We start from the raw sequence: 27,124 nt of genomic DNA on the forward strand, positions 1-27,124 counted from the left end.
TTAATTGTGGTCTTGAAAGCAGCTCTCCCAATATCTACTGCCTCACTGCTTTGATGAGTATCAGCTAGGAGGTCTTGCACTTTCTTGTGCCTTATGGCTTGGTTAGCAACAAGTGTCTTGTTGGCGAATAGTTTGTTTCATGCATATTCTGCGAAGGTTTCTCCACCGGGTTAAAACAGATGCCCTGCGTAGGTTCTTAGGGGAAAGGAAGAGTTCTAGGGTTTTTATGTTTTAGTAGTAGCAAAATAGTGTGTAGTATTCTTTTTTTCGTAGTAGCATGTCTTCTTCTTTTTTTCCTTTTTTTTTTTTTCTTAAATTGTTTTAAAAAATGATAATGATGAGTTTGAATTTAAGTTGGACTTGTTGGAGAAATTGAGTTTCACTCCTTATTAAGTTTGGACTAAACAAAAATAAAAAATAATTTTATTTAAATACATTTTATTTAAATATTGTGCTGACGTGGAAAATTGTGAAAGCTTTAGAGGCTTCGGTTTTATATATATATATATATTAAAATAATTAACATAATTTCTCCAAGTAGAATTCTATATTGGCAAAGTTTCAAAGATATTCTTCGAATTAAAATTTAATAACCAAGATTTTTTATAAATTTAAAAAGATTTCATTATTTATTTTATATTATTTTTAAAAGTTATAATAATTTCTTTTAATAATAAAATTTGGGTGTTACACATTGTAGTTATACCAGGTGACTCAATGTTAAGATTACAAGTTATAACATAATTTTTTTTATAACATAATTTTTTTCACATGACTAGTTATTGTTAGGGTTTATGCCCTAAAATCTAATTTATTGGCATGTTGTAAATAACTAAATTGATTAATTATATGAGATTACTTGTAAATGAACTAATTGGACATTATCATAGTCTTTGAGATGCATTGTATGTGATTTAGTTACAAAAGATATAAATCACAAGTCCTTGCAAAATCAAAATGTAGTTTGTGGTAGGTAATGAAATTGGGCATTCCATCTGTGAAGACTATAACACATCAACTAAGATGGTTTGTCTTGATCATGGAAGTAGAGACTTCTAGTTGATGTGTTGATGTGCCTAAAGTGTGTAAGACAACTTGAATTAGATTGCTGTGAAATTAATTATTCAATTAACAACTATCACCTAAATAATTAATCTCACAACTTCTAATTTCGTAAACTCTCACTCCTGAGAGGATAGTTAACCCGATCATGAAATGTAAGTTACTTTGATATATCATGAGTGAGATCTAATTTAACAATCAAAACCTCAGTATGTTGGGTAACCACACATAGTGTTGAGGGAACACATATTCTCAAGATGGAATCCATAATCTCTTTCATAGAGACACGAAATATACTCTTGAGATAAGTTTAATGGAAACTGATTATTCAGGGCCAGCTACTTTAGTAAAGAGTTACTAAAGTTAATATTTATTGAAATTAGATTTCGTAGATATGAATAACTAAAAGATTAAACCGGGGACTCAAGGAATAAAATAGTTTTTTACAAAGTGACAGTTTATTATGATTTTGTTCACTGTGGATATTTCATGGAGGGGTTAAATGATATTATATTAGAGTTTTGGGATATAATTTATTAATAAGGTCTAGAGTGCAATTATATTTCTATAATGATATTTGTTACATAATTAATGGTAACTTTAGATTTGTCAAGAGTTGACAGATAAGTCTGAAGCCATTGAAGCTAGAGTCTTATTAGTCCATTTGGTCCCATCCCAAGCCACACACTTAAGCCCAATTAAGCTGGCCTAAAAGGCTAACCCAATTAAATAATTAATTTTTATTTAATAAGAGTTATTAAATAAAGTAACTGCTAAGAACAGTTAATGTGTATGTATGATTAAAAGAAGAGAAAATAGTTTTCCTCTACAGGATTTTGGAATACACTTTTCCAAAGGAAAATTAACGTATGTAAGAACTGATTGAGAGACCACTCATCTTAGGCACCATGTGAAATTGGGATGAAGATTGAAGGTATTCTTAAGTCTTGTTTTTTAATTTTACTGTATCAAGGTACGCTTTCTCTTCTTTATTCTAGAATTCAAGGTTATATATTATCTCTCATGAATGAAATAGATCATTGTGCTGCTTCTGCTGTGTGTTTTGTATGAAATACAAAACCATTTTTTCCAACAGTTATAAGTATATTAAAATTATTAACACTGTTCGTTTTGGATAATGCAAATACTTCTCCAACTAAACCCAATTATCAGAATTTTCACAAAATTAAAAATGGGTTTATTCATGCTAAATTGTTTTATAATCTATTATAATTTTTTTTTTTATAAAACTTGTTCAATAATGATATGCATATATTCATCATGTAATATAAAGTACTTTTTATTTTATTATTCAATTTTAATTATATTAGGCGGAAATCACATTTTCGTCCCTACTTTTTCAGGCGGTTCTCACTTTGGTTCATAGATTTTATTTTTACCGCTTTTAGTCCCTATCCTGAAAAAGGCTTCCCATTTTGGTCCCTGTCATTACATCAAAGATGAAAAATGCACATGTGGCAAATGGCAGAATTAAAAAAAAATATACTAAAAATATTTTATTTTATTTTATTTTAAAATAAAATAAAATTTTAGTTATCAATAATTTTAAAATAAAAATATTAAAAATTTTAGTTAAAAATAATTGTTCTTCATGTTCTTCCCCCAAGAACATGGTTGCCCAAAACACTTTAAGGATGAAAATTGTTGATAGAAATTGCATCAAATCATCACCATTCTTCTATTCTCCTGGTACCCACCTCAATTTTCAACCTCAATTAATTAGACCCCTTTGAATTGATGTTTGTGGTTAATTAATAAGTAAATAAATAAATGAACCCAACTGATTTATTCTTCTCTTTTCCTCATTTTTTTTCAACAAACAAAAGTGATGCTCAGTGTTCTCCAACACCCAGCTCGAATTTATGAGTACTTCTTTCCTGAGCTTTCTCGGAAACCAAACAAAGAATTAAATTAAATTTATAAAAATAAAAATAAAAACAAAACAAAACAAAGTTGAAGGACCTGGAGCTTGCCACCGCTACCACCAAAAGTCATGTGGGCGTCAATATCTATCTCCAGAGCCTTCATTTGGTCAACAATATCGGTGACCATAGTTGGCAAAGGAGAGTTGGTGCCCCAGGCCTGCCACTCCTGCAATGTAACAGACCCATTGGCAAGTTCTCTAGGAGGAGAGCGAAAGGCTGAGGCTAAGCTTTATTTACTCTTTTATTTCATTTTGTTAGTTGATTGTGTTAGAGTATCTAAGTTTGATCATGATTTTGTATATGTTTTTGCTTGTTTGGATGCTAAGAAAATGAAATAAAAGAGAAGAAAATCTTGAATTTCTTATTTTCTGGGCAACCATGTTCTTGGGGGAAGAACATGAAGAACAATTATTTTTAACTAAAATTTTTAATATTTTTATTTTAAAATTATCGATAACTAAAATTTTATTTTATTTTAAAATAAATTTTTTTTTAATTTTTTTTTTAATTCTACCGTTTGCCATGTGTGCATTTTTCGTCTCTGATGTAACGGCATGGACTAAAACAGGAAGCATTTTTCAGGATAGGGACTAAAAGCGATAAAAATAAAATCTAGGGACCAAAGTGGAAATTGCCTAAAAATGTAGGTACAAAAATGTGATTTCCGCCATTATATTAATGAAATATTTTCATTAGGTTATAACCGTTATATATGATCCTTGTGCAACCCACTGTGTGTGTGGATTGTTAAATTTTGAATTTTATGTAAGGTTGTAAGGTGACATGAAACTCAAATAAAAGTTTTATACAATAGAGTCACTACTTACAAATATGAATTAAATATTTATAGGAATATTGCATACACATTTAATATGCGGGACCTATATATAATATAAACATTCATGTAGATTCAATCTAATGATAGTCCTAATCTTCAGGATATTATAATCACAATTTTCATGTCCTAAGCATATATTCTAATGTATAAACTTTTTGCTTTTTCATGATCTCTTTGTATATATAATAGGATATATTTGAAAAGCATAAAGCCTAAAGTTCTTGTGAGGAAAAAGTATTCTCATCGTAAAGTTCGTCTCACAATGCGATGCCACGATAGCTTGATCTGTCAGGAGATGTGCCTGATGATGTTGTTGAAGACACTACACTAAGGACAATCTGTGAAAGGTTTTTTTTTCAACGCTTCCCGCTGTGTATGCATGCTTAATAAGGAATGGCTATTTATGTATTTAGCTTTTAAGCTAAAACTGGTTATACATATTGACAATATATGTGTATAATCGTATTTGAAGTTGTAATAATGGTTTTGTTCGTAAACCTAAAGATGTATGTGTGCTAATGGTTTCATGCTATTGTAATACCTATTTTAAGTTTATCAAAAAAAAATTGTAATACTTATTTTACAAGCTGGTACTGCGTACAATGCAGGACAAAGTTTAACATCATATATTCTTTTCATTTTTTTTTTTTCCTAAATTTGAAATTCGATAATTATGAAAGTTACTTATAGACAATTTATTAATTTAGATTTTATACGTATATTAATTGTATTATATATTCTAGCAATATTAGACACTTATTATAATGGTGTTTATATATGGAATTATATGTCCTACTAAATTAAATGAAAATATGATTTGTTAAGATTCTAATAGAGGGTTTAAATACAAAATAGAATTTATTTTAATTATAATATATATATATATAATGAAGTGTAAAAATTATAAGGTGAACTAAGGGTATGTTTGGTTGGAGTGAAAAAGTGGGAGAATAGAAAATAAGGAATAGATAGAAAAGTGTAAGGATATAAGAGACTTTAGCTTCCCTCATTTGTGTTTGGTTGGGAGTGGAAAAGTGGAGGGATGGAAAAAAATGAGTCTGTATAAATTTACTTATGTGCCCTTGTTAAAAATGATGCCCAATTAAAACAAAAAAGTGACAAAAAAAAAAAAAAAGCAATCACCCAATTTATTAAAAAAGAAAAATCATGCCCAAAATAAATAGTTTTAAAAAACACACATCTAGTTAAATGAGAGGGAAAGAGAGACAAAGAGACAAAAGAAAGCACTCACAACAACTTGTATGTAAATTAATTACACCCAAAAGAAGAAGCTATTAATAGGATTGGTCCGTAAAAAGAGTAGAGAATAGTGGTTTAATCATTAATTGCAACTATTCCTCTCTCCTCTATTTTCTTTCCAAATTGGAAATATAGAATTTTGGTAAGTCAGAGGAGAAAATACCTGGACCTTACTAATTTTTCATTTTCTCATTCTCTCCAACCAAACACTCATAAAATTAATTCTCTCCAATTTTCACCCTAACCAAACAAAACCTAAAAGTCAAACGTTTTCGGTTTTATATAAATATAAATTATAAAGTCTAGATGTTTAATAATTTTTCCCCTACTGCCCATACTAAGATATGATTTTCTTTTTCTTTTTCTTTTTTCTTTCCTTTTTGTTTTATTTATTTATATCCTAACTTTTAGATAAGATTTTCCTTCCACTTTATGCACGCAATTTTCAGCAAATTGATATTACTTTCAGCTAACTCGTTTGAATACACTTGTAAAGAGATTTTCCTATAGTTTCATAAAATATATGTTTTTTTGGATCATCTATACACGATTTGTGGCAATTCTAGATAAATAGAGTAATGTTGGAAAGCTTTTAGCGCCAATTTCCTTTGTACCAATATTGAGCCTTTCAAATTGAAGTTTTTTAGATTTACTTCCGGCCCGGGTGATATTTCATTTGCATTAATACAATGTTTGACCATAATTTTACTGTGGTCAAACCGAAGGTCAAATTTTTCAGCATTAATACTAGAAAATAGCTATACAATAAGATGCATAATATAATTCCTATAAATATATAATTTAAATACTATTGATAGTCATTTTTATATTTTGTCAATTCTTTAAAAAAATTTGTAAGGATATTATTAGGTATAAAATGTAAATTATTCATATTTTTTTTATTATTTATCATTGTGAAGCACTTTTTTTTTTTTTTTTACAATTCATTTATTATAAATTCTTTGATTTTTGTACTTAATAACTCACTTGAATAAATAATTATAATGTGGTCCCATATTTGATTCTAAAATTAATAAATAAAACTCTTTAAGAATAAATAATTTAGGACACACGACGCAAAATTAAAACTCTAATTTGAAATTCTAATTTGAGTTTATCTCAGTTTTACCTACTATTATTATTATTATTATTATTATTATTATATAGATTCGATGCTCAACTAAGATAACATAATTACTCCAATCAAACAGACAAATTTTGGTTAAACTCAGTCAAAATTTGTAAAATTCTATCATTCTGAATCTAACCCCAAACCCAAATCAAGGTAAATAATAGGTTCAATCAAAGTTTGGCAATGTCACTAAGAGGCGGAGGTTCACCAAAAAATTCACTAATTTCGTTGTTCTGGTGCTAGTTTGACGTGATGTGCTTCATCCATTCAACCTTTGAGACTAGGTGCAATATAGAAGCGCACTGTAGGGTTTTCCCAAGTCTTAATAAAGTAATATTTACTGTAATCAAGATGGACAAAATACAATTTCAACAAAGTCGATTTGAAGTAATGTTCTCTCTTAAATTTATTTGATATTCATTTCATGGGACTTGAATGTCATTTTTTTTTTTTTTTTCATTTTTTTGAGAAGGGAATGTCATGTTAACTTATTAAATGAAATTTCAGAGCTGAATCGGTCAAGTATAATCCGGTCAGAATATTAAACTCTGGTGTGCAGGTCTAGTGGTCAAAGACCTCATCCACCTTGCCATAGTGCTTGGGTTCGAGTAGTGCAAAACTCATTAGCACTGAGATCATAGACTAATGTGGGAATCTTGTGGTATATTGTGTCCAATAAGATGTGATTTACCTCCATGATCCTACCTCTTTTTTAATTTAGAAGAAAAAAAATCAGGTCAGAATGTTATCAAAGTTTTAGCTACTACATTTACAGTGAATCAATAGTTCTTCTAAACCGCAAGTCAATTGCCAAAATCATATATAAATAAATGCCTCTCTTTCTCCTGTTTTAATCTTTTAAAAAAATTAATAACACTCTTTTTCTCTCTCAAAGGAAGGAGTATTCCTTTTCTACAAGATAATTCTCTCAGTTCTATTTCTTTTTTTATCGTTTTATTGCTCATATGATTTTGACTATTATAAGTAATTTTGATTTAATTGTTGTGGAAATTATAAGAAAAAGATTTGAAATAATAAATATTGTTCTATAACTATTTTCAAGGTTATTAGAGCAATTGCAGTTGTTGCTCATTTAGTTTTATGGGGGCAAAAGTAGAATTTTTTTTCTAAATAACAATAAATATTAAAAAATTTAGTTAGCTGTCACAGGTAAAAAGAATGTTGAAAAGTAACATCTCGAGTGTCTAAAACTTGAGTTCCAAGATAAAACTCGAGTTTTTAAGTCTCGATTTGTAAGTGAATGAGCGATAATGTGGAAAAAAAATCACATAAAAATCGAGTTTTAAAGACTCAAGTTCTATAAAAACGCCGCTATAGGGCTTTAAAACGTCACTATTGGGCTTAAAAACACCACTATAGGGCTCCCAAAAATTTGCAGGAAAACGCCGCTATAAGGTTTTAAAATGTCACTATAAGGCTTAAAAACGCCACTATAGGGCTTTAAAATGTCACTATATGACTTAAAAACACCACTATAGGAACTCAAGTTTCTAAAATTCGAGATCTCTATGGCATTTTCAGCACCAATACAGTTGCAAAGCGAGTCTTTGAGACTCAAGTTTTAGAAACTCGAGATGCTACTTTCCATTTTTCTTTCAAACGTTGCCTAACTTACTACATACTTGCCCATTACACGCTTAGTCTGCCCATTCCCCCGGCAAAAGTAAGGAACTAAGGACCAAATGAGATTGAAGTCAAACAATTAAAAAGGTTCAAGGAATGTCATCGTTTTCTTATTCTATTTTTTTGTTTTTCCTTTTCTTTTTTCCCTTTTAATTTTCCTAAAAAGTTGTTTGTTGTATATAACTGAGTTATATGTGTGAATAGTTTTTTTTTTTATTTGGAATTTTTTTTTTTTTTTTTTGGTAACTGTGAACTATAGAATTTTGGGTAAAAAAAGTGTAATTATTTAATTTATTTTATTGCAATTGATTTTCCATGATAGGTTCTAGGATGGAAGGACATGACAATAGGAGAGATAAAGTAAGATGGAAATCCTGTGAAAAACAAGGGCATGAGTCAAAGGAGAACGTTACATTGTCATTCACCTAATACCCTCATTGATATATTCTATGGAATTGTTAGTAGATGTAAAAGTGATTTTGGTTCACAATTTCTAACTCAAATGCGTTTGGATTTTAATGGGAATACTTATACTAGATAAAATGACAAAATGTGATACAACTTTTCATTTTTGAAAATAAAAAATAATGTTTAAGGAATAACCTTAGAAACTGACAGTATTATAATTTTTCCTTTACATGACAACGGAAATTTTCAATTTGATTTTTGAATTCTTTAGAAAAAAATATTAACATGACTACAAAATGTTAAGTAACCAAGATTTATTCAAATCCAATGGTTCAAATAAGCCAGCAAGTGATATTAATTGACATTGGCCAACTAATATTGCTATAGCTAGCCTCTTCATACACACATTGCAAGTGCTCAAAGACTCTTCTAATTTTTTTTCCTAAAGAACAAAATCTTTCATTCATCATAATTTAGGATTTGTATATTTTCCAATCACCTAAATCCCTAGAGTGTGATGAGATGTAGCACAAAATATAAACACATCCAGAGACACATAAATCTCATCACACCATTAATTTTGTTGTGATTTGAAAATGCATCAACCCTAAATTATAATGAATAGAAACACATCTGAAAACACATAAATCTCATCACACCATTTTTTTTTTAAATTTGAAAATGCATCAACCCTGAATTATGATAAATAAATAGTTTTTTTCCTTTAGAAAAATAAAATAAAAGAGCCTCTAAACACGTGTGCAAATTTTATTTTATATATATATATATAGAGAGCTTGAGTTCAAGTTACACCTGTTGTAACATTAAGCAATATTACAACACCCAATATTTTTTAATTTGATGAGAATTTTGACAAATCTACCATTAGATTACATTATCTTCATATATTCTCCATGCTTGCAAAATTTCAAAATAATCTAATATTAATAGTCATGTCATCAATCAATTATTTAAATTCAAATTTTTGTAGTTTAAAATAATGCATAAAATATGAGTTTATGGATCAAATGATAAATAACATCTAATTGGCATTAAAATTGGCATGCATATTAAGAACACATAGAATATATAATCCAACAATGAGATTTTCTAAATATGAATTCAATAACAAGTTATTAGGTAGTATAACATTTATTAAAGTTACACTAAAACAGTGCTTGGGTTCAGATGAAAACAACGCGTTTTGCATCTATGTTTCTTCTTTTTTTTCCTTTTTTTTTTTTTTTTACTAGAAGCACTTGAACACAAACCTGCTAGTAGGTCCCATACACTGTTCACGAGACCCACAAACATCTTTTTTCACCAAAACTTTAATTAAAAATGAGTCTCATGACACTATTCACACATTTAAAAATTATTTTACTACAGTGTTTTCAGTTTTCAGTTTTCAGCAAAATAAGCTATATCTAAACGGACCCTAAATGTGTGTGTGTGTGTGTGTATAAAGATTATGCTAACAAGTGATCTTATGGCATTGGTTATCAGTCCAGTTAAAGAAAGTTTTTATGGAAAAAAAATAATTAATTAATATTTTAACAGCTTTTTTTCATTTTTCATAAAAGTGATGTCCAAACTTTCTGAAATTGATTGTTAACTAATACCCTAAAGGCACACATTAGCATTTGCCTATACATAAAAGTGAAACTCTAATATCTGGTATATAATTTATTTTTCTTCATTAAAATTTCTATATAAGTAATAAAATATAAAAATAATTACATAATAAGCTCCAAAGTTTATATTAAGTTAATTTAATATTGTTTTTAACTTAAAATTTGAGTTTCAAGTGCATACATTTTTTTGGAATAGTTTTTAAATGTTACCATTTAATCATTATATGAGTATATACTAATCAAAATATCATATTTTACATGATTTGGATTTGACATCTGTCAAGCTACGAAAGATCCTTTCATGTGAATCGTCCGTTGAAATTTGACTTTGAAACCAAATCATAAAATAGTTTATTCATTTATAATAAAACTTGTAATAAAATTTTATTTTTTATTTTTTATACATTAAAATATCGCTTAATATTCACTTGAATAGTTTATTATTATTTTTTATATTGGTCTAAATTACTCACATGTATGTTTCAATCATAAATTTTCTCCTCCCGAAAATAAAATCTTAACTTTGCTACTTCTTGTATGCTTGTTAACTAAAGTTACTTTGTTTGTTCCTTGTTTCTCACATAATACGAACTTTATATATGCTAGTTTTTTTTCGTTTTTAACTCTCTGAACTTTTATTTTGTAATTTGAATTTCACTCAAACAAGTTATACAAGATATCACAATCCAAAATTCTTAATTTCCAAATCCTCAAGCCCAAGAACCAACAAAGATTGCTTCTTGGATTTTGACCAAGACAATTATAGAAAACCACCTAGATAAATATCATCATTTCAACTATTTTCAACTGAACTTTTTTTTGTAAAAGCATATTTTCATACCCAAAAAAATCCCTAGCTAATACATCTCAAAGTCCATCCACCAATGCTACAGAATACTACAGCCTACAAATCAAAAAAGGCAGATAGCAAATAAATTCGGGATCATGAGGGGGGTGTGGGGTGGGGGAATAGAAAAAAAAAAAAATTGGTTGGAGAGCTTAGCGCAATTTTCTTTTAAGAATACAAAAGGGCAGTTAACAACAAAACACTCAACCTTCATATCACACCTCAACCACAAATACTTTACATGCCGTAAAAAATGTAAAACCTATGTAGCCACCTCTGAAAGAAAGCATGTAAAAACAGATACTGCACCCTGCAAATAACTTGAGCGTAGGTCCTCAGGAATAGGAGCACTGAAAGAAGTGTCAAAGCAGCTTAACTGATCATCACATGTTGAGCCTTCTCCAATGTCAGAAAGAAGCAAACCACAAACTTCCTCTGCCATTTTTGAATAAGCTATTCTGCAAACACACAGTGGGAAACAGCATTCAAATTCAATAGTTGAAATCTAAACATTAGAAGACTTAAAAAGGTTCTACGAGCGTGCAAGCCTCCTATATCTGTGGGGTTTAGGACAGAGAGTTGATTAGAAGCCTTTCTCCCAAATTTGGAGAGTGATTCTTGGACTTTAACATGATAGGTTTTATCTTCTCCATACACTGCAATACAGATTTATATCCAGTCGGCACTGGTATACACTACAGTACAAACTTTATTTAATATACAATATATTTTGGTTCTTAAGTTTATACAGTCAGCTTCATGTTTTAATTACTTCATGCATAACAGATCAGATTTTCCTAGGAAAGATAATTAATTGTTTGACCATGATATAAGCAAGAAACCACCTTCCACACAAGAACTTTCATCAACTGGGTTCATTTCTCATCATACTCCTTGCTGATATAAAAAATTCAAAGCTAAATTGGTACAAGTCATCAAGAGAGTAGAGATGCACAAGATTTCATCATGTGTATGGATATCCAGCAATTTTGAAACTTTGGCATTGAATTTATAGAAACATGGACCAATAAGTCAGGTTTGTTGATCACTCTTTCTGATTCTAGAACTCAGTTATGATCCTAATGGAATCTTTCATTATGAATAATGCAAGCATAAAGCTAAGAGTTTTGTAACTTAACTAGTTGACACCTTCTGCTATTTATAACAGAGACATTTAGGGTTGAAATCCCCCACCCCTAACTATTGAATTATTGAAAGAAAAAAAATAATAATAATACAAGCATTAAACTTGTAAGATTTTGAAGGAGAAGCCGCAACAGGGTAATATTTTAAACATTTTACTGGTTATGGATATGAAACTGCTCTCCTAAATCATGTAAAGTTTTAAGTTTGGGAAACAGTTAAGTAGGAGCTTCACATAAAATGACACATTTAAAAAAACAATTCTGTCATCATAGATGGTTAAAGCTGAGCATTTTGTCAAATTCACTTTGTATAAGACATACACATAAGCCAAGCAAGAGCCAACAGTCAGGCAAATTCAATGTTATATGCAATGCCACAGTAAACGCCTTGTCTTTATGTTGATTGGGAAGTAAAAATTGTAGGAAACTTCTGCCAGTATGAAAATACTCAAGTGAAAATAGTAAAACATCATATATCACAATAACTAATAACTGTTCTTTTGTTGAAAGGCCTTCAAAAGCTCTCTTTCCTGGGTACCACAGCCAAAAAAAAAGTGGCAAATAGAAACTCCATAAAAAGGGGGGGAGGGGGGAGAAGGTAAAAAGTAAATAAAAAGCCTGGAAAAGACGTAGATCTTAAGATTCACCATCTACATGCAACCTCATTAGCTCTTTTTCTATATGGCCATCTACCTAATTAACAAATGAAATCCTATATTTTGAATGCATAAAAATCAATGATGGTTAAGAATGGGTGGGAAGGGCAAAGAAAAATTGATCAAGTCTGAAGCACCACCAAATTTAGGTCAGGTTTTCAAAGGCAGAACATTGACAAAATGGGGCAAGGATAAAATGTCCAGATATGAAACATATGCTGCTTCAATTGTAAGGTAGCAGGATGCAAGACAATTTTGCAATTAACCAGAATAGCAGATGACAGGAATATGAAATAATGATGCAACTCAAACCCACACAGACGTACTTGTGCAGGCTGCACTGCATGGTTGATCATATTATAGAGTTCAGGGCTGTAGTAAAACAATAACAGGCCAGGATCCTTCGTGATTCCTATATAAGTTCTATGGTAGACCTCATAGACTCCTCATCTATATTCAATATTCTTTACAGGAGTGTTTCCCACACATCCTATGTAAAATATATCTCCTCACTTCAATAAAATTGTAGTAATTGGCCACTGACTGAAAGAAGCATCTCATCAAAAGAAACAGCTTCAACATGCATGTTATCATGGTTACAAACACTGAGAAAAGGGATTGACATTCATACCTTGCATCAACTTGTAATTTGCCACCCAAAACTGCCAAAGACTCATTTAACCGACCAAGAAAGTCTCTACAAGCAGCATTTTTGCTCTCAATAGAATCCTACAGAAAACATTACATTTTCCTTAGCACTCATTACAGAAAGAAAAATTATTTACAATGCCTTTCGAGTATATTCAATAAATTGGGCATATAATTTTAGCTTCCACTTTACTTTGTATAAATCCATTCATCATAAAAGCCACTAAAGAAAAGTATAATCATCATTCTCAAGATTTTATCATTCCACTGCATGAATTTTACCATATTAGCATTGACCATGTCTTTATATAAAATTTAGCTTCCACCCTAGTTTGCATAAATCCACACATCATCAAAGCTACCAAAGATTAGTATAATCATCATTCTCAAGCCTTTATCATTCTATTGCATAATAAAAAAGGATTGAAGCATGCTGTGTTAACATGTTAGTTCAGGCAAGACTAATAAAATCTCAAAAGGCAAATTAATGCAACAAATGTTAGAGCAAGAGATAAGAGAAAAGAAAAAAAAATATATATATATATATATATTGCTTTTAGTTGGTAGTTGGTTAGTGTTAATATCAGGCACAAGCTTAGTATTAGCATGTTAGTCTGCTCTTGAATCCCTGATGCAAATTAGAGCGTGATAAGCATGGATGAATTTTACTACATTAACATTAACCATTTCTATATATTTGCATGTGTGTGGTAATTGGCTTTAAGCTATTCCTAGCTATCACTGATATTGTTTGTATTAGCCTATTAGCGACCAGGCCGCCACAGCTGTTTGCCCTTTTAGAGTAATTTCTAGTTCCAGCCCAACAAGAAGAGTAACAAAGTTGATGAGTGCCTGGTCCACTAGTACAAGTCATGTGTCCCAAATATCATCAGGCATTTATGACAATACCTACTTTGGACCACATGCATGAAAACCCCTTTTCTTAGACTCAGTAACCCAATTTGAGAAATGCCCATTCATCAGCATAGGCCCAGGTTGAGCTCAAGACAACTGTTCAAGATTCAAGCTGATTTACAATAATAATCACACACTTTTATTATTTTTGATTGAATAATCTCACACTTGAAGTAAGCTTTGGTCCCATAGTTCAAATGGAAAAATTTTGGTCGGGAGTGTATAAAATTTTGGTTAAGGTATTGGCAACGAATGTATGGATAGTCAAGTGAAGAGAAAAAATCCGGGGGGTTATTTTTAGCTAGACATTGAAAAAGCTTAAAATCATGTGAATTGGGAGGCACTCCTAGATTTGTTGAGGAGGATGGTCTTTGGGGAGAGATGGTGTAACTGGATTTGCACTTGTATATCCACAGTTCGGTTTTCTGTTTTGATAAATGGATCTCTAGCTGATTTTTTTGGAAGTTCGAGGGGACTGAGATAAAAGGATCTATTATCTCCTTTTTTTTTGTTGATAAGTAAGCGGATTTGTTATCTCCTGTGTTGTTTTAATTATGATGGAGGTATTTAGTAGGATGTTGAAGAAAGTGGACAGGTTTAATAAGTGATTTCAAGGCTGATGGTAGGCAGGGTGATTGGGTATGTATTTCACCTCTTGTTTGCAGATTATAAGATTCTTTTCAGTGATGCACATGTGGAACAAATCCTCTTCATATATGAATGTTGCTACCATGTTTTCAAGCTATAACAAGCTTGAAGGTTAATGTGTGTAAGAGCGAAATGGTTACAATAGGGGAGTTTGATAATTTGCATGCTTTGGCAAGGATTTCGAGGTGTAGGTTTGAGACTTTGCCTATGTCTTACCTTGGCATGCCTTTGGGGACTTCTCATAAGTCCATTTCTATTTGGAATCCTATCTTGGAGAAATTCGAGAGAAGATTGTGTCGATACCTCGCAGTCGATATCAACAGATTGGCAGGATGGAAGAAGTTGTATTAGTCAAAAGGTGGTAGATTGATGCAACTTAAAAATACATTATCGAGTCTCCCTACCTATTATTTATCACTTTTCACTATTCATACTAGTGAGACTAACAAGATTGAGAAGATGCAAAGGGACTTTCTTTGGGGAGGTATGGGGGGTGAGTCTAAGCTACATAGGATAAAGTGTGTTCAACTATGGCCAACAGTGGATTAGGGATAAGGAAACTGACTACCTTCAATAAAAAGCCTTATTGGAAAAATGGCTATGGCAATTTGGGGTTGAGGAGGTATGGCTTTGGAGGAGGGTGGTAGCTATGAAGTTTGGGGAAGAGTGGGGGGAGGATGGACTTCTAAGTTGGGCAGGGATGTACGTGGTTATAGTTTGTGGAGAGGTATTTGAGTGGGTTAGAAGGCATTCAGCCAAAATACTCGGATTGAGATTGGGATGGGGAATAAAGTGAGATTCTGGCATAATTGTTGGTGTGGGGATCAACCTCTTCGAGCAACTTTCCCTTTTTTTTTAATAAGTAATAAGATTTATTGATATCAAAAAGGGACACCCTAGTACTCAAGGAGTGTATAGGGGTTAGATACAAAAATTAAAAGAATCAAGAGAATAAAAGATAGAAGAGAATAATTGGTTTCACAAGGTAGACAACCAATCCAAAAAAGTTCTTAAAAAAAAAGGTTTGAGGCCTGGTATGGATCTCTCAGAATCTTCAAATCACCTACTATTTCTTTTCTTCCAAAGACACCACATTAAAAAATGGGGAACAATTATCCTCCATCTTCTCCGGAATGGGATTCCAAATAGAAGTTGTCTTAAAAGAAGTACCAAGTGGCATCCCCAAGTATTTCATAGGCAAACTTCCTACTCTGCAACTAAAAATATCAGCCAAAGCAATCAGATTATTCACCCCCCCAATAGAGACAATCTCACTCTTACCCACATTAACCTTCAAACCCGTAAAACCTTGAAAACACGACAAGGCCAACCTTATAGACAAAAGCTGCTCCCTAGAAGCATCACAAAATAATATAGTGTCATCCGCAAATAACAAATGAGAAATACGAACACCAATAGAGTTCACTAGTCCAACATGAAAACCACAATCCTCAATCTTTCTCAGAATCCTGCTTAAGACTTCCATAATCAAAAGGAAAAGGAGAGGGGACAAAGGATCACCTTACCTTAAACCCGTGAGCTTCCAAAAAAACCTTCAGGGGATCCATTCACTAGGACTAAAAACCAGATAGAAGTGACACATGCCTTAATCCACCCTCTCCATTTCACCCCAAAACCCATTCTATCCAACAAGTAGAACACGGCATCCCAATTAACCCGATCGTAGGCTTTTTCAATGTCAAGCTTGCAGACCACACTCGGTAAACAACTCTTCAACCTGCTATCTAGGCATTCATTAGCAATAAGCACAGAATCCAAAATTTGCCTCCCACCAACAAAGGAATTTTGAGACTCAAAAATAAGATTATCCAAAACAACCCTGAATTTATTAGCCAACACCTTAGATATTAGCTTGTACATGCTACCACCAAACTAATGGGCTTAAAATCTTTAATATTCAGAGCATTACTCTTCTTAGGAATTAAAGTAAGAAAAGAGGCATTCATAGACCATTCAAACACAAAGTGCCGATAAGTGTTCAAAAAAAGTCATAACATCCTTTTCTACAACACTCCAACCTCAATGGAAAAAAGTCATAGTGAATCCATTAGGACCAGGGGGGGCTTTATCCCCCTTCATTTCCTTCAAAACCAAGATGACTTCCTCCTTAGAGAGAGTGACAACCTCTCTTCCTCCTCAATACAAGAAAGATCCAACCCATCCATAAAGGAGCGCCTTGTTTCAGTCTCCTGATACAAGGCCTGATAGAATTGAACCACCTGAGAACGCACATCCATCTCATCCTCAAATACAACCCCATCCACCTCAATACTGTTAATCTGATTAGCTCTTCTATGGGAATTTGCTAATCTATGAAAGAAATGAGCATTGTTGTCCCCCTCCTTCACAAACAAGACACAGGATTTTTGTCTCCAAAAATTCTCCTCCAACGAAGCTAAATATTCAATATCCCCTCCAACCTGTATACAGCAAGACTATTCCACATTCAAGAGACACGACACCTCTTCAACAGCATCAAGCCCCAACAATTCAGACAGCAAACTTTTTTTCCTAAAGGCTAGGTCTCCAAATTCCTTCCTATTCCACTTCTTAAGATCAACTTTGAGAGCCTTAAGTTTTTGAGCTAAAATAAAACTAGGAGAACCCACAAAGCAGTACCCGTTCCACCATTGTTGAACTCTCTCAACAAATCCCTCAGCTTTCAACCACATGTTCTCAAATTTAAAGGCACATCGACCCTTAGGAAAACCACCAGCTTCCAACGAGAGTGGACACTGATCTGAAATAACCCGGGGAAGCACCTTTTGAGATACATTCCCAAAATGATCCTCCCAATCCAATGATACCAAAGCCCTATCAATTCTAGACATAGAAGGTGTCACAAATTCCTTAAACCAGGTAAAAGAAGCCCCCTCTAACGGTAAATTGACAAGATAATTACTCTCAATAAAATCAGAAAATTCAAACATAGCTAGGCTGAAAGAATCACTTCCAAGTCTCTCACTCGGATATCTAATAATGTTAAAATCACCTATTAAGCACCATGCCATGGTCCACCAAGCATGCACACGTACCAGCTCCTCCCATAAAGCAACCCGTTGTCTATCATCATTAGGGCCATAAATCCCTATACAAGTCCATACAAAACCATCCACAACCCCCTTCAGTAAAACATTAACAGAAAATTGTCCTACAACAACGTCAACCTTTTCAAACACCCTCTTACCCCAAATCAGTAAAACTCCTCCTGATGTCTGAACCGCATCCAAAACTGCCCAATCAGTGAAAGGACTACCCAAGAGACTTCGAACAACAGCAACATCTATGTAAGATAACTTAGTTTCCTGGAAGCAGACAATATCACACTTCCATTCCTTTAGAAGATTCCTACAAACTTCTTGCTTTTGAGGGTTGTTAAGTCCTCTAACATTCTATGATAAGAGTCGTAAATTCATTTATAAACACTTATGGCCCCTGAACCATTCAAAGAACCTCTGTTTCTCCTACTAGAAGATAACCCATCATAGTTTACAGTAGAAGCCAGCCCCCTAAGCTCTCTGAGACCTTTCTTCCCTAAATTTGAGAGACGTTTAGGCACCTCTTCCTTTCTCACAGCAAGACATTCCTGTTCAAGAAGGCGAAACAAAGCCACACACTAAGCTTCATGTTTCACAATCGGAAAACCAACAAGTTTACAAAAACTCTTTAACAATTGGGAACCCCATTTTGAATTTTATGTCTCTACCGCCCCAATTTCACCCTCTGCAATTTCCTGAGCCAGCAACAACTCACTAGAATCATTAGGATCCCAAAGAGACAACGGAGCACATGTTTCTTTGGGCTCATATTTGGGGATGTATGAATTGTATTTCTTTATCTGATTTTTTAGTCTCTATTTCCTTTGGTTCTTGATTATATTGTATTTGTTTCTTGTTCAAAGTGTTCACCATCGTGAACATGATGTTCAATTTTTTCAATAAAAGTCTTATTACCTATCAAAAAAACATATATCATTGCCCACTAGAAAAGACTCATCCTGCCATCAGGATTTGAATAGAATATCAAACAGAATGACAGCATAGTTATTAAACATTAAAACTGATTGAAACCATCCAAGGAAATATCTTTATATGTAAGGATGTGCTCAGCAACAAAGTTTCATTGGTTACATAAAGTAGTGTTTTAACATAGAACTATCTTACTTATCAAAAAAAAATTAGTTCAAATGGCAATAACATAGATAACAATGTAGAGAGGCAAAATATACCACTTATTGAAATCAAAACTCCAATATTTAGTATAAGCTTTCATACCAGTTCACTCATGGAAACATTATCTTCCTCAAATGAACTTCTCAATAGATAGAATGAAATATAAATTCCAGCTCCCAAGTCCCAATTTTCAATTTCTGACTTGTGGTCCTCCATAGATGTAGCAAGCCTCCATATCTCCGAGTGTTTGGCTGCAACACAGGAGAAAAAAAAAACGCTCAAAAGTGAAAAGAATTTGCATGAGAATGGAGAAAATGATTAACCACTATCATTGCTGAATAAATATTTGTGGTTTTCTTAGTAGAAGAACAAGTTTGTGAATAGCTCTGAATTCATTCCACATGAAAAACTCAAAAAGACATGCTATTAACCATATGAATACCTGGCAGGACATTTTTTGGCAGTATCTAAAACAGCATTTGGAATTGAATAATTGTTAAAAATGCAAAAAGATCCCATTTGGTATGGATATCCAAAAACATTTCCCCAGGCAGCTGGCTAAAATCCATGAATTTTCATTCAGGCCTTAAAAAGGGGGGAAAGGGGGGGGGGGGGGGGATAGCTTTAGTTATTTATGCACATCCACTCCCTCTAAATTCACAAAATTAAAAGTTACTTTACTTTTCACAAAAGATTTATAAGAGATCAAAAAAATTTTGAGAGGTAAATACAACTCACATAGCCATACAAGAATGACCATGTGATCTAACACTTCAATTCTGTTTTATGGATAAAGATGCAATTTATTGGAAAATACATATATAAATTAAAGTTCCAACTCCAGGTTGGAAGCCTGTAAAGTTGAGAAGTTAAAACCATAGAGTATCTAATGCATAACCAGCTTCAAAAATTCCAGAATATCCACAGATTTTCAAAAAAAATCTGAAAGAAAATCTGAAAGCATAAAACATTACAAGGTAATGCCTAAATAGTACTTGAGAAGAAAATTATAAAAAAGAAAAAAAGAAATTAGTAAAACTAAAAAACTCAGCGAAAAGAAAGGGACATGAAAGAATAAATGGATCCTTGGACTAGGCTCAGAGAACCAGAAAACATAAACCGCAGGCTAAAATCAATGAGAAGTTAACCAACTGTGTATAATTTTCATGATCTCATTCTACATCAGTTCATTTGTAGGTACATTCCAAGAAATCATTTTGGGGTCCGTTTGGTTGAAAGGGTGGAAAAATGGGAGGATAGAAAATGGTGAGAGAATGGAAAAGTGGGAGGATAGAAAAAAATTTATTTTCTCTCCTTTTTGTTTGGTTGAGAGTGGAAAATTAGAGGGATGGAAAAAATGAGTTTGAATAAATTTACTCATATACCCTTGTTAAAGAATGATGCCAAATTTTATAAAAAAAAAGTGACAAATAACTACACAAAAAAGAGCAATCACCCAAAAATTTTTATAAAAATAAAAAACATGTTCCAAAAAAATCACATTCAGTAAAAATAAAAATAAACTATCACGCCCAAGTCCTAAAAAATCAAAAGAAAAAGAAATTTAAAAAAAAAAAAAAAAAAAAAAAAAGAGGCAATGTTAATGCCCAAAAAAAAAAAAAAAAGTGGCAACTGGCAACGTGATTGCCCAGAAAAGAAAAAAAGAAGGGAGGGGGGGAGGGGGGGCAACGTTGCTGCCCAGGGAAGAGAGAAGAAAGAAAAAAAAATGCAACTTAAAGTGAGGGTATTTGTGTAAATTGTATCATTCAACACTTTTTCCTCCCCATTTTCCTCCCTATTTTGTCTCTATTGTTTTCTCTCCTAAACCAAACAGTAGAAAATGCCATTTTCCAATGACGTTCTAAATTAACCTTATAATACCATTTTATTTATCCAAAAAAAAAAAAAAAACCCTTATAATACCATTTTATATATCTCAAGAATTCAAGTTTATCAATGGTATCACAAAAGTATAAGATACTCATCGAACCTAAAATGGAACACTAAACAAATGAATATCTTATTCGATATTTTGAAGTTCAAAAACATACATCAAAAATTTCTCAAAATCATATATCTCAATTCAACTAATGATCAAAAACACAACATATCCCTCAAACAATAATTAAAGACTACGCTTGTTTTTACTTAAAAGTTGCACAACAGTGCACCTTTGAGTGATATATCAGGCCATATTGCAAAGTGGCCATGCCGAATACACTTGTTAGTGCATCCTTACAATCTAATTATGTGAATAACTAAGAAAAACATTGTCTCTGTTTCAATTATTTTTTTGATAAGTAAAAATGCCATGGTCCTTCATTGGGTCATGCCTGGCTCAGTGGTAGGATTGTTATTTTGCTGGCATCAATGGCTTGGGAATCATACTCCGAATATTTGAAATTTGATTCCAGGTTGTTTGATGTGGATTGCTTAGTTGGAACAAAATCACCTTTCCTTTGAGGACACTAAGAAGACAATGGAAGAGTTAAAGGTTTTATGCCAACGCAGTCTTTTTGAGTGGTCTTGTTGTTGGGGTTTTACTGATTGTTTCTCTCTCTCTAAGTTTATGTTTTCTCTTAGATTAGTTTCTTGATTTCCCTCTTTTTGTTGTTTGTTTTATCATTTTCCTGTTGTTCATCATCATGAACAACTTGTATTTTTCCTTCCTATTTTCATTAATTATATTTCTCTGATTATCTATCCAAAAAAAAAAAAAAATGCCATGGTCACTTGAACTATACACATTATAGTATTAATTATTTTTGCAAAACAATGAATGGGCATCAAAAAGAAAATTCTCAAAATGATTTATTGCCTTCATAGAGATCCCAGAAACTTGTACAGATATGAGATAATGGTACTCATATAGTGCATAAGTATCACTTAAGCAAGCAATCTGAGAGAATTTACCTGACAAGAACAATTTATGAGCAACCGACAATATGAAAATAGAATGAGCTTTTTGCCAATGTGCACATTGAAGAAAATGTTCAAGGGCCTTGGAGAAGTCCCCATAGAAGTTGAAGTAAACTGCCTGCATTGGTCAGGAATGATATAATTCAACCAGTGTTACTCAACAAAAAATCAGAAATCTGTTTAGTATCCAAGACTACTCTAATGGAAGAAACTACACTTTATTTATGTATTAGACCAGGACAACATACTTTTGACAAACATTTCCCTAGAAAATGAAAATTAATGGTAGTCTCAAATGCCACAATCAGCTAGATAACAGTTTCAAAGCTAGGTGCAAAAAATCATCAATAAGTCACCAAGTTTGCAGTATCGGTGACATGAGAAATAGTTGCACCAAATCAAATAGAGAGCAGCATAAAAGGCTTTGAGATATATTAGGTTCACCAAATAAAAGAAATATTGACATACCATAGCCTCATGAAGCCACGCAGCTGGTACACCCAAGTTCTCAATGAACTGGCGTTGCGATTCTTCTGAACTCCATGATTCACAGTACTGGAACAAGATTTCCCGAATAAGATTAGCATGCAAATATGGGAAATCTTCACGGTAGGGCATATGAAGAATCACATAGATGGCCCAGTGGCATTTCCCCACACACAACAGCTGCGAGACAAGTCCCATGTCAAGAACATGAAGATCATTAGTAGTGATAGCACCAATTGCTTCCAACACTGCACGCTGATGCCAGATCATATGGTAATCAAGAGGATCATGTGTTGAAGATAAGGCACTGAACATTGCCTTTAAGAAGCTAAACTCTCCCTCTTCACTGGCATGAAGCAGCATAAGATAATACGAGAAGTCAAAACGTTCTTTTGTACTCCATTTAACAGCCTCTTCTACCGGTCCTTCATCAATGTATACCGGGACAGGATATGTAGCCTTTCCAATATCAACAAGATGTTGATAAGTGTGTAAAACAATGGGCAAGGAAGTGTCAGGTGGTAGTTGATACCACATCAATAAACCTAGAAACCTCTTCCAGTCAACTTTCCCGCCATGCAAAGCACCATGAATATTACCAGCGAGCAATTCATAAAGCCTTAACCGGTCCTTCTCAATGAAACTGAAATCCAGCCTATTGATTTTCCAAAGATCAAGCTGCTGTGCAACATCAGCACGATTCACCATGGACCCACCAGCCTGACTTAATAAACAAGCCAATCTCACATCTCCTCTAGAAGCAGCCAGCTCCACAGCTGCATCAAGCTGCCGCCCAGTCAAGAGTATGAATATATGTTCTAAATAATTTGATTCATTCACTGAGCTTATTGTATCTTGTACACGAGGACAAACACTTTCTTGCAACCATAAGCTGAACTCTGCTCTTCGAATAAGAGGGAGTGCTTCTGGGTCAACTTCTGAAGAAGCTTCCTTTATATCCTGCATCATGTCTTCCTCATTGTCAGCACCCAAGGACTTCAATTGTGCACTACTTTCCCTATCAGAAAAAAGAACTTTTATCAATTCCCATATCATTACTTGGTGAGACAAAACTACACGGGTAGAGGAAGATAGCCCAGGAACCTCCAACCTCCTCTCAACAATATCTCCATAACTCCTGCAAATCTCTGAAAGCATGATGCGATCTGAGACAAGTTTTAGAAGCCTCAGCTTGAAGGACCCAACTTCAACTTCTTCTGTTACATGATTTATCTCCTTGTGGAGATTTAATGGAGAATCAAAAGCCAAGTCAACAAGTTCCTCTCTGACTTTATTATTTTCATCTCTAACAACTTTATCTATAGCAACCTTCTCTAAATTGATTACAGAGGATAACACCCTCTGAGAATTGTTACTGGCTACTGGTACACCAGTGTGAACAAGGACCCCATTTGGGCCCCACCCAACTCGAAATGACCTACCCATGAACAATCCTGCATCAACTATGTTGCAAGAATGGCTTCCAGTTACTGGTGTTTCTCGCTTGAGGTCCAGCTTAAAACCTGAACCTTCAGGTTTCATTGGCTTCAGTGAGAGACCCTTATTTTGTTGGGCCATCAGAATGGCCCCAGGAGGGTTTGAGTCAGAACTACCATGTTTGTACTCGAGCAATGCTAACGGGGTTTTTCGAGCAACTGGAGGACTAGACCTATTGCTCATCCTCTGAGCAGAACTGTGTAAAGGAGGTTTTATGTATTCTTTACCAAAGGATGGCTTCTTACGTGTAGGTATTTCATCATCAAAATCCTCTGCCTCCTCTTCCTCATCAGGAAACATCAACATTTTCATTTCTCTCATCCTTACAGGATCAAGCCCAAGATGAGCAGGAAGAGAGTGAGAAAGCAGAACACCAGTGGTGTCTACCTGGGTTTCATCATCAAGATCATAAATCTCATCACCATTCTTCCCAACAGGATTTTGAACTACAGTAGCATCATCCATTACAATATCTTCTTCTTCATCGTCACTCAATCCAAATCTGCTGAAATGTTGAACTGAGAATTTCCATTCACCACCTGCTGGGTCAAACGAAATGAAGCGAGCCCCTTGTCTCTCCACACTCATTCTTAACTTATCCACAATCATCTTTAGTTTCCCCTTCTCCAAATCCAGTGATCTTACTTGAAGCACCAAAGTCACCTCAGCAGCCTTGTTAAGCCCCTGTCCAACCAAAGGCTTGGTATTTTCATCTTCATACGCAACTACCTCATGCCTACAGAACTTCACAATTTCATCTAATTCTAACTGTCGTATATCAGTCTCCCCAAGATATTTGACCGATCCATAACCAACCCTCCCAATTGTGAAATCCAGAACTCGGCTACAATAACCGGGGTCCATAAGCTCCCGAGTAGCCAACTCCTTCAAGCAGGGCTTCATATAATAATCAGCCGACCTCAAAGTAGGTAACATAGCTTCAATATCTCTAGAAACCTCACATGACAAAAAATCAGTGTTTTGAGATATCCTTCTTTTCTTGTACTGAGATACAACTTCTGAACTCATTCCCACATCAACGTCCATGCCACAGGAATTACTAAATGACATGTTTTTTCTCGTACCATGATGTTCACTAGAAACCCCTAATAACATTATTAAAAAATAAAAAATAAAAAATAAAAAAATACATTAGTTCATTTGTAACTCGTACTACACTAATTTGCATACAAAAACTAACAAATCATATTCTTAAACAAAAAGAAATTGTCTAATTGAATTCATATTGGAACATTTACAATAATCCAAAAAAATTTTACTTTCATTTAGGGAAGAAAAAGTTTAAAAAATAAAAATAAAAATCTTTGTCTGTGTTGAATAATTAATCCTAAATCCTACATTCTATGAATATGCCAGCATGAAGCAACAAACCCTAGAAATTAACAAACCATATAGAGTAGCTAACCCCGAAATTACCAAACCCTGAATCTCCGTTTGATTGACAAGAAAATTGAGGAATGAAACTCCACATATGGTGTTTTTCACTTTTGTTTTTCTTGTAGCTGCATTTTCTCGGCAACCAAACAGAGAATAAAGAAATTTAAAAAAAATAAAATAAAATAAAAATAGGGTAGACTTGAGACTAGACAAAGTCAGCTAGTTGCATTCACTGATTTTTTTTTTTTTTCTACATTTTCTGAGTAACCAAACAGAATCAATGGAAAATTTGAAAGTAGCGATGAGAGAGAGAGGGGGGGGAATTACCGGAAACCGGGATTAGAGAAGGAGATGCCATAGTGGAGTGAAAGAGAGAGAGAGAGAGGTTTTAGGGTTTTGTTTAGGACAGGACCGTCCACCGGTACTTCCGGTCTTCACGTTGGTCACACTATAACGGCGGTTCTGCCTGCCTTGTATTGTAGGAGGGAAACGCTTCTTTTCACAGACTACAGTAGGACTAACATAATAGCTGCTTATCTTTTTTTTATTCTTTTATTTTTGGGGTTTTTTCATTTTCGTCCTTATGTTAAAAAAAAATAATAAAAAAAACACACACACAGACACACATTTAATTTGATTATGTTCTCCCATAAAAATAAAAATAATAATAAAATATTTGATCATATCCGTTCTCAATGACAGAATTTGCTGATTTAACTTTAATAAACCACTTCATCATTTTAATAAATAAAAAATTCATATAAAAATTATTCCTTATTTTTAAAACAAACTACACTATTGATTCATAAAATTTATATTGTGGATGTAATCGATTCTTAAAATTTCAAGTGAATTTAGTCCCTCAAATTTAAAAAATTAGGGTTGTTAGTGCTTTTGTTAGTGTTATTGCCTATGTAGCTAACGAAACAATAACATGTCATCTTTTTATTACAAGTGTTTTACAAAACTGACGTGGCATGATGGTACTTTAGCTTTAAAAAAATTAAAAAAAAAATTAATAATAATAATATACAAGTCAAATTTTAGTTTTTTAAATCACCAAAACATCAAAATTCCCAAATGTAAGCCAATTGTTCATGAATTCATCTCCATTCTACCAAGAGTTCCATTGCTTTATTTGAGATTTTATTGATTATGTATTTTTTTTTTTTGCCCTAATTTTGTGTTTGAGGTTAAAGAGGCGAAAGTGGGTTTATTGATAAAGTTGATTTTTTTCTGGGTTTTTATTGCGTTGGATACCAAAGCAAGATTAGGACTTTGTTTGTTTGTTTTTTCCCCCCCTTTTTGGTGCTTTTGAACTTTCATATACCAAATATGGGTTTAGTATTTGAACTTTTAAGGCTAAAATGCAAAACCCACACTCTCTGTTTTACAAAAATTTATTTCAGTTTTCTAACTTTGCTTTCGTTCATTTCAGCCATCTACTTTTCAATTTTATTCAATTAAGGTTTTTCCATTATGAGATAACCATATTTCGCTTGTCATGTCTTCTGTTCTGATAAATGCTGTAGAAACAAGTACCTTAAAAAGATACATCCACTTGTCATAAGAACTAGTTAAAGCTGTATGGGTTAATATTTTCTGTTGGATCTCAAGAAGTAAATTTCTGATGGCAAGCCTCGTTTTTTGCTGAATCTTACTTGTAATAAAAAGATGACATGTTATTGTTTCGTTAGCTACATAGGCAATAACACTAACAAAACTGACGTGGCATGATGGTACTTTAGCTTTAAAAAAATTTTAAAAAAATTAATAATAATAATAATAATAATAATATATAAGTCAAATTTTAGTTTTTTAAATCACCAAAACATCAAAATTCCCAAA

General features: G+C 32.9%; 1 protein-coding gene across 1 annotated transcript; it reads right to left on the minus strand.

Annotated features, from left to right (window-relative positions):
- Positions 1-10,715: 10,715 nt before the first annotated feature.
- Positions 10,716-25,796, minus strand: LOC112013399 (nuclear pore complex protein NUP96). Its single transcript, XM_024045790.2, has 6 exons — positions 25,604-25,796; positions 22,364-24,984; positions 21,890-22,013; positions 19,079-19,227; positions 13,204-13,301; positions 10,716-11,229 (listed from the first exon to the last, which is right to left on the minus strand). The coding sequence occupies exons 1-6, from the start codon at positions 25,632-25,634 to the stop codon at positions 11,034-11,036; spliced, it is 3,219 nt and encodes a 1,072-aa protein (XP_023901558.1). The 5' UTR covers positions 25,635-25,796; the 3' UTR covers positions 10,716-11,033.
- Positions 25,797-27,124: the final 1,328 nt, after the last annotated feature.

This window comes from Quercus suber, unplaced genomic scaffold (genome assembly GCF_002906115.3).
Source record: "Quercus suber isolate HL8 unplaced genomic scaffold, Cork oak 2.0 scaffold_256, whole genome shotgun sequence".
Classification (NCBI taxonomy): Eukaryota; Viridiplantae; Streptophyta; class Magnoliopsida; order Fagales; family Fagaceae; genus Quercus; species Quercus suber.

What these genes read in the sequence shown, in the direction of transcription:
- LOC112013399 (XM_024045790.2), bottom strand. Translation starts at nt 25,634, where the DNA reads ATGGCATCTCCTTCTCTAATCCCGGTTTCCG. An exon ending in ATGTTTCCATGAGTGAACTG is followed by an intron (nt 13,302 to 19,078) that starts GTATGAAAGCTT and finishes TGTTTTCTGTAG; the next exon opens with GATTCTATTGAGAGCAAAAA. An exon ending in AAATTACAAGTTGATGCAAG is followed by an intron (nt 11,230 to 13,203) that starts GTATGAATGTCA and finishes GTGTGTTTGCAG; the next exon opens with AATAGCTTATTCAAAAATGG.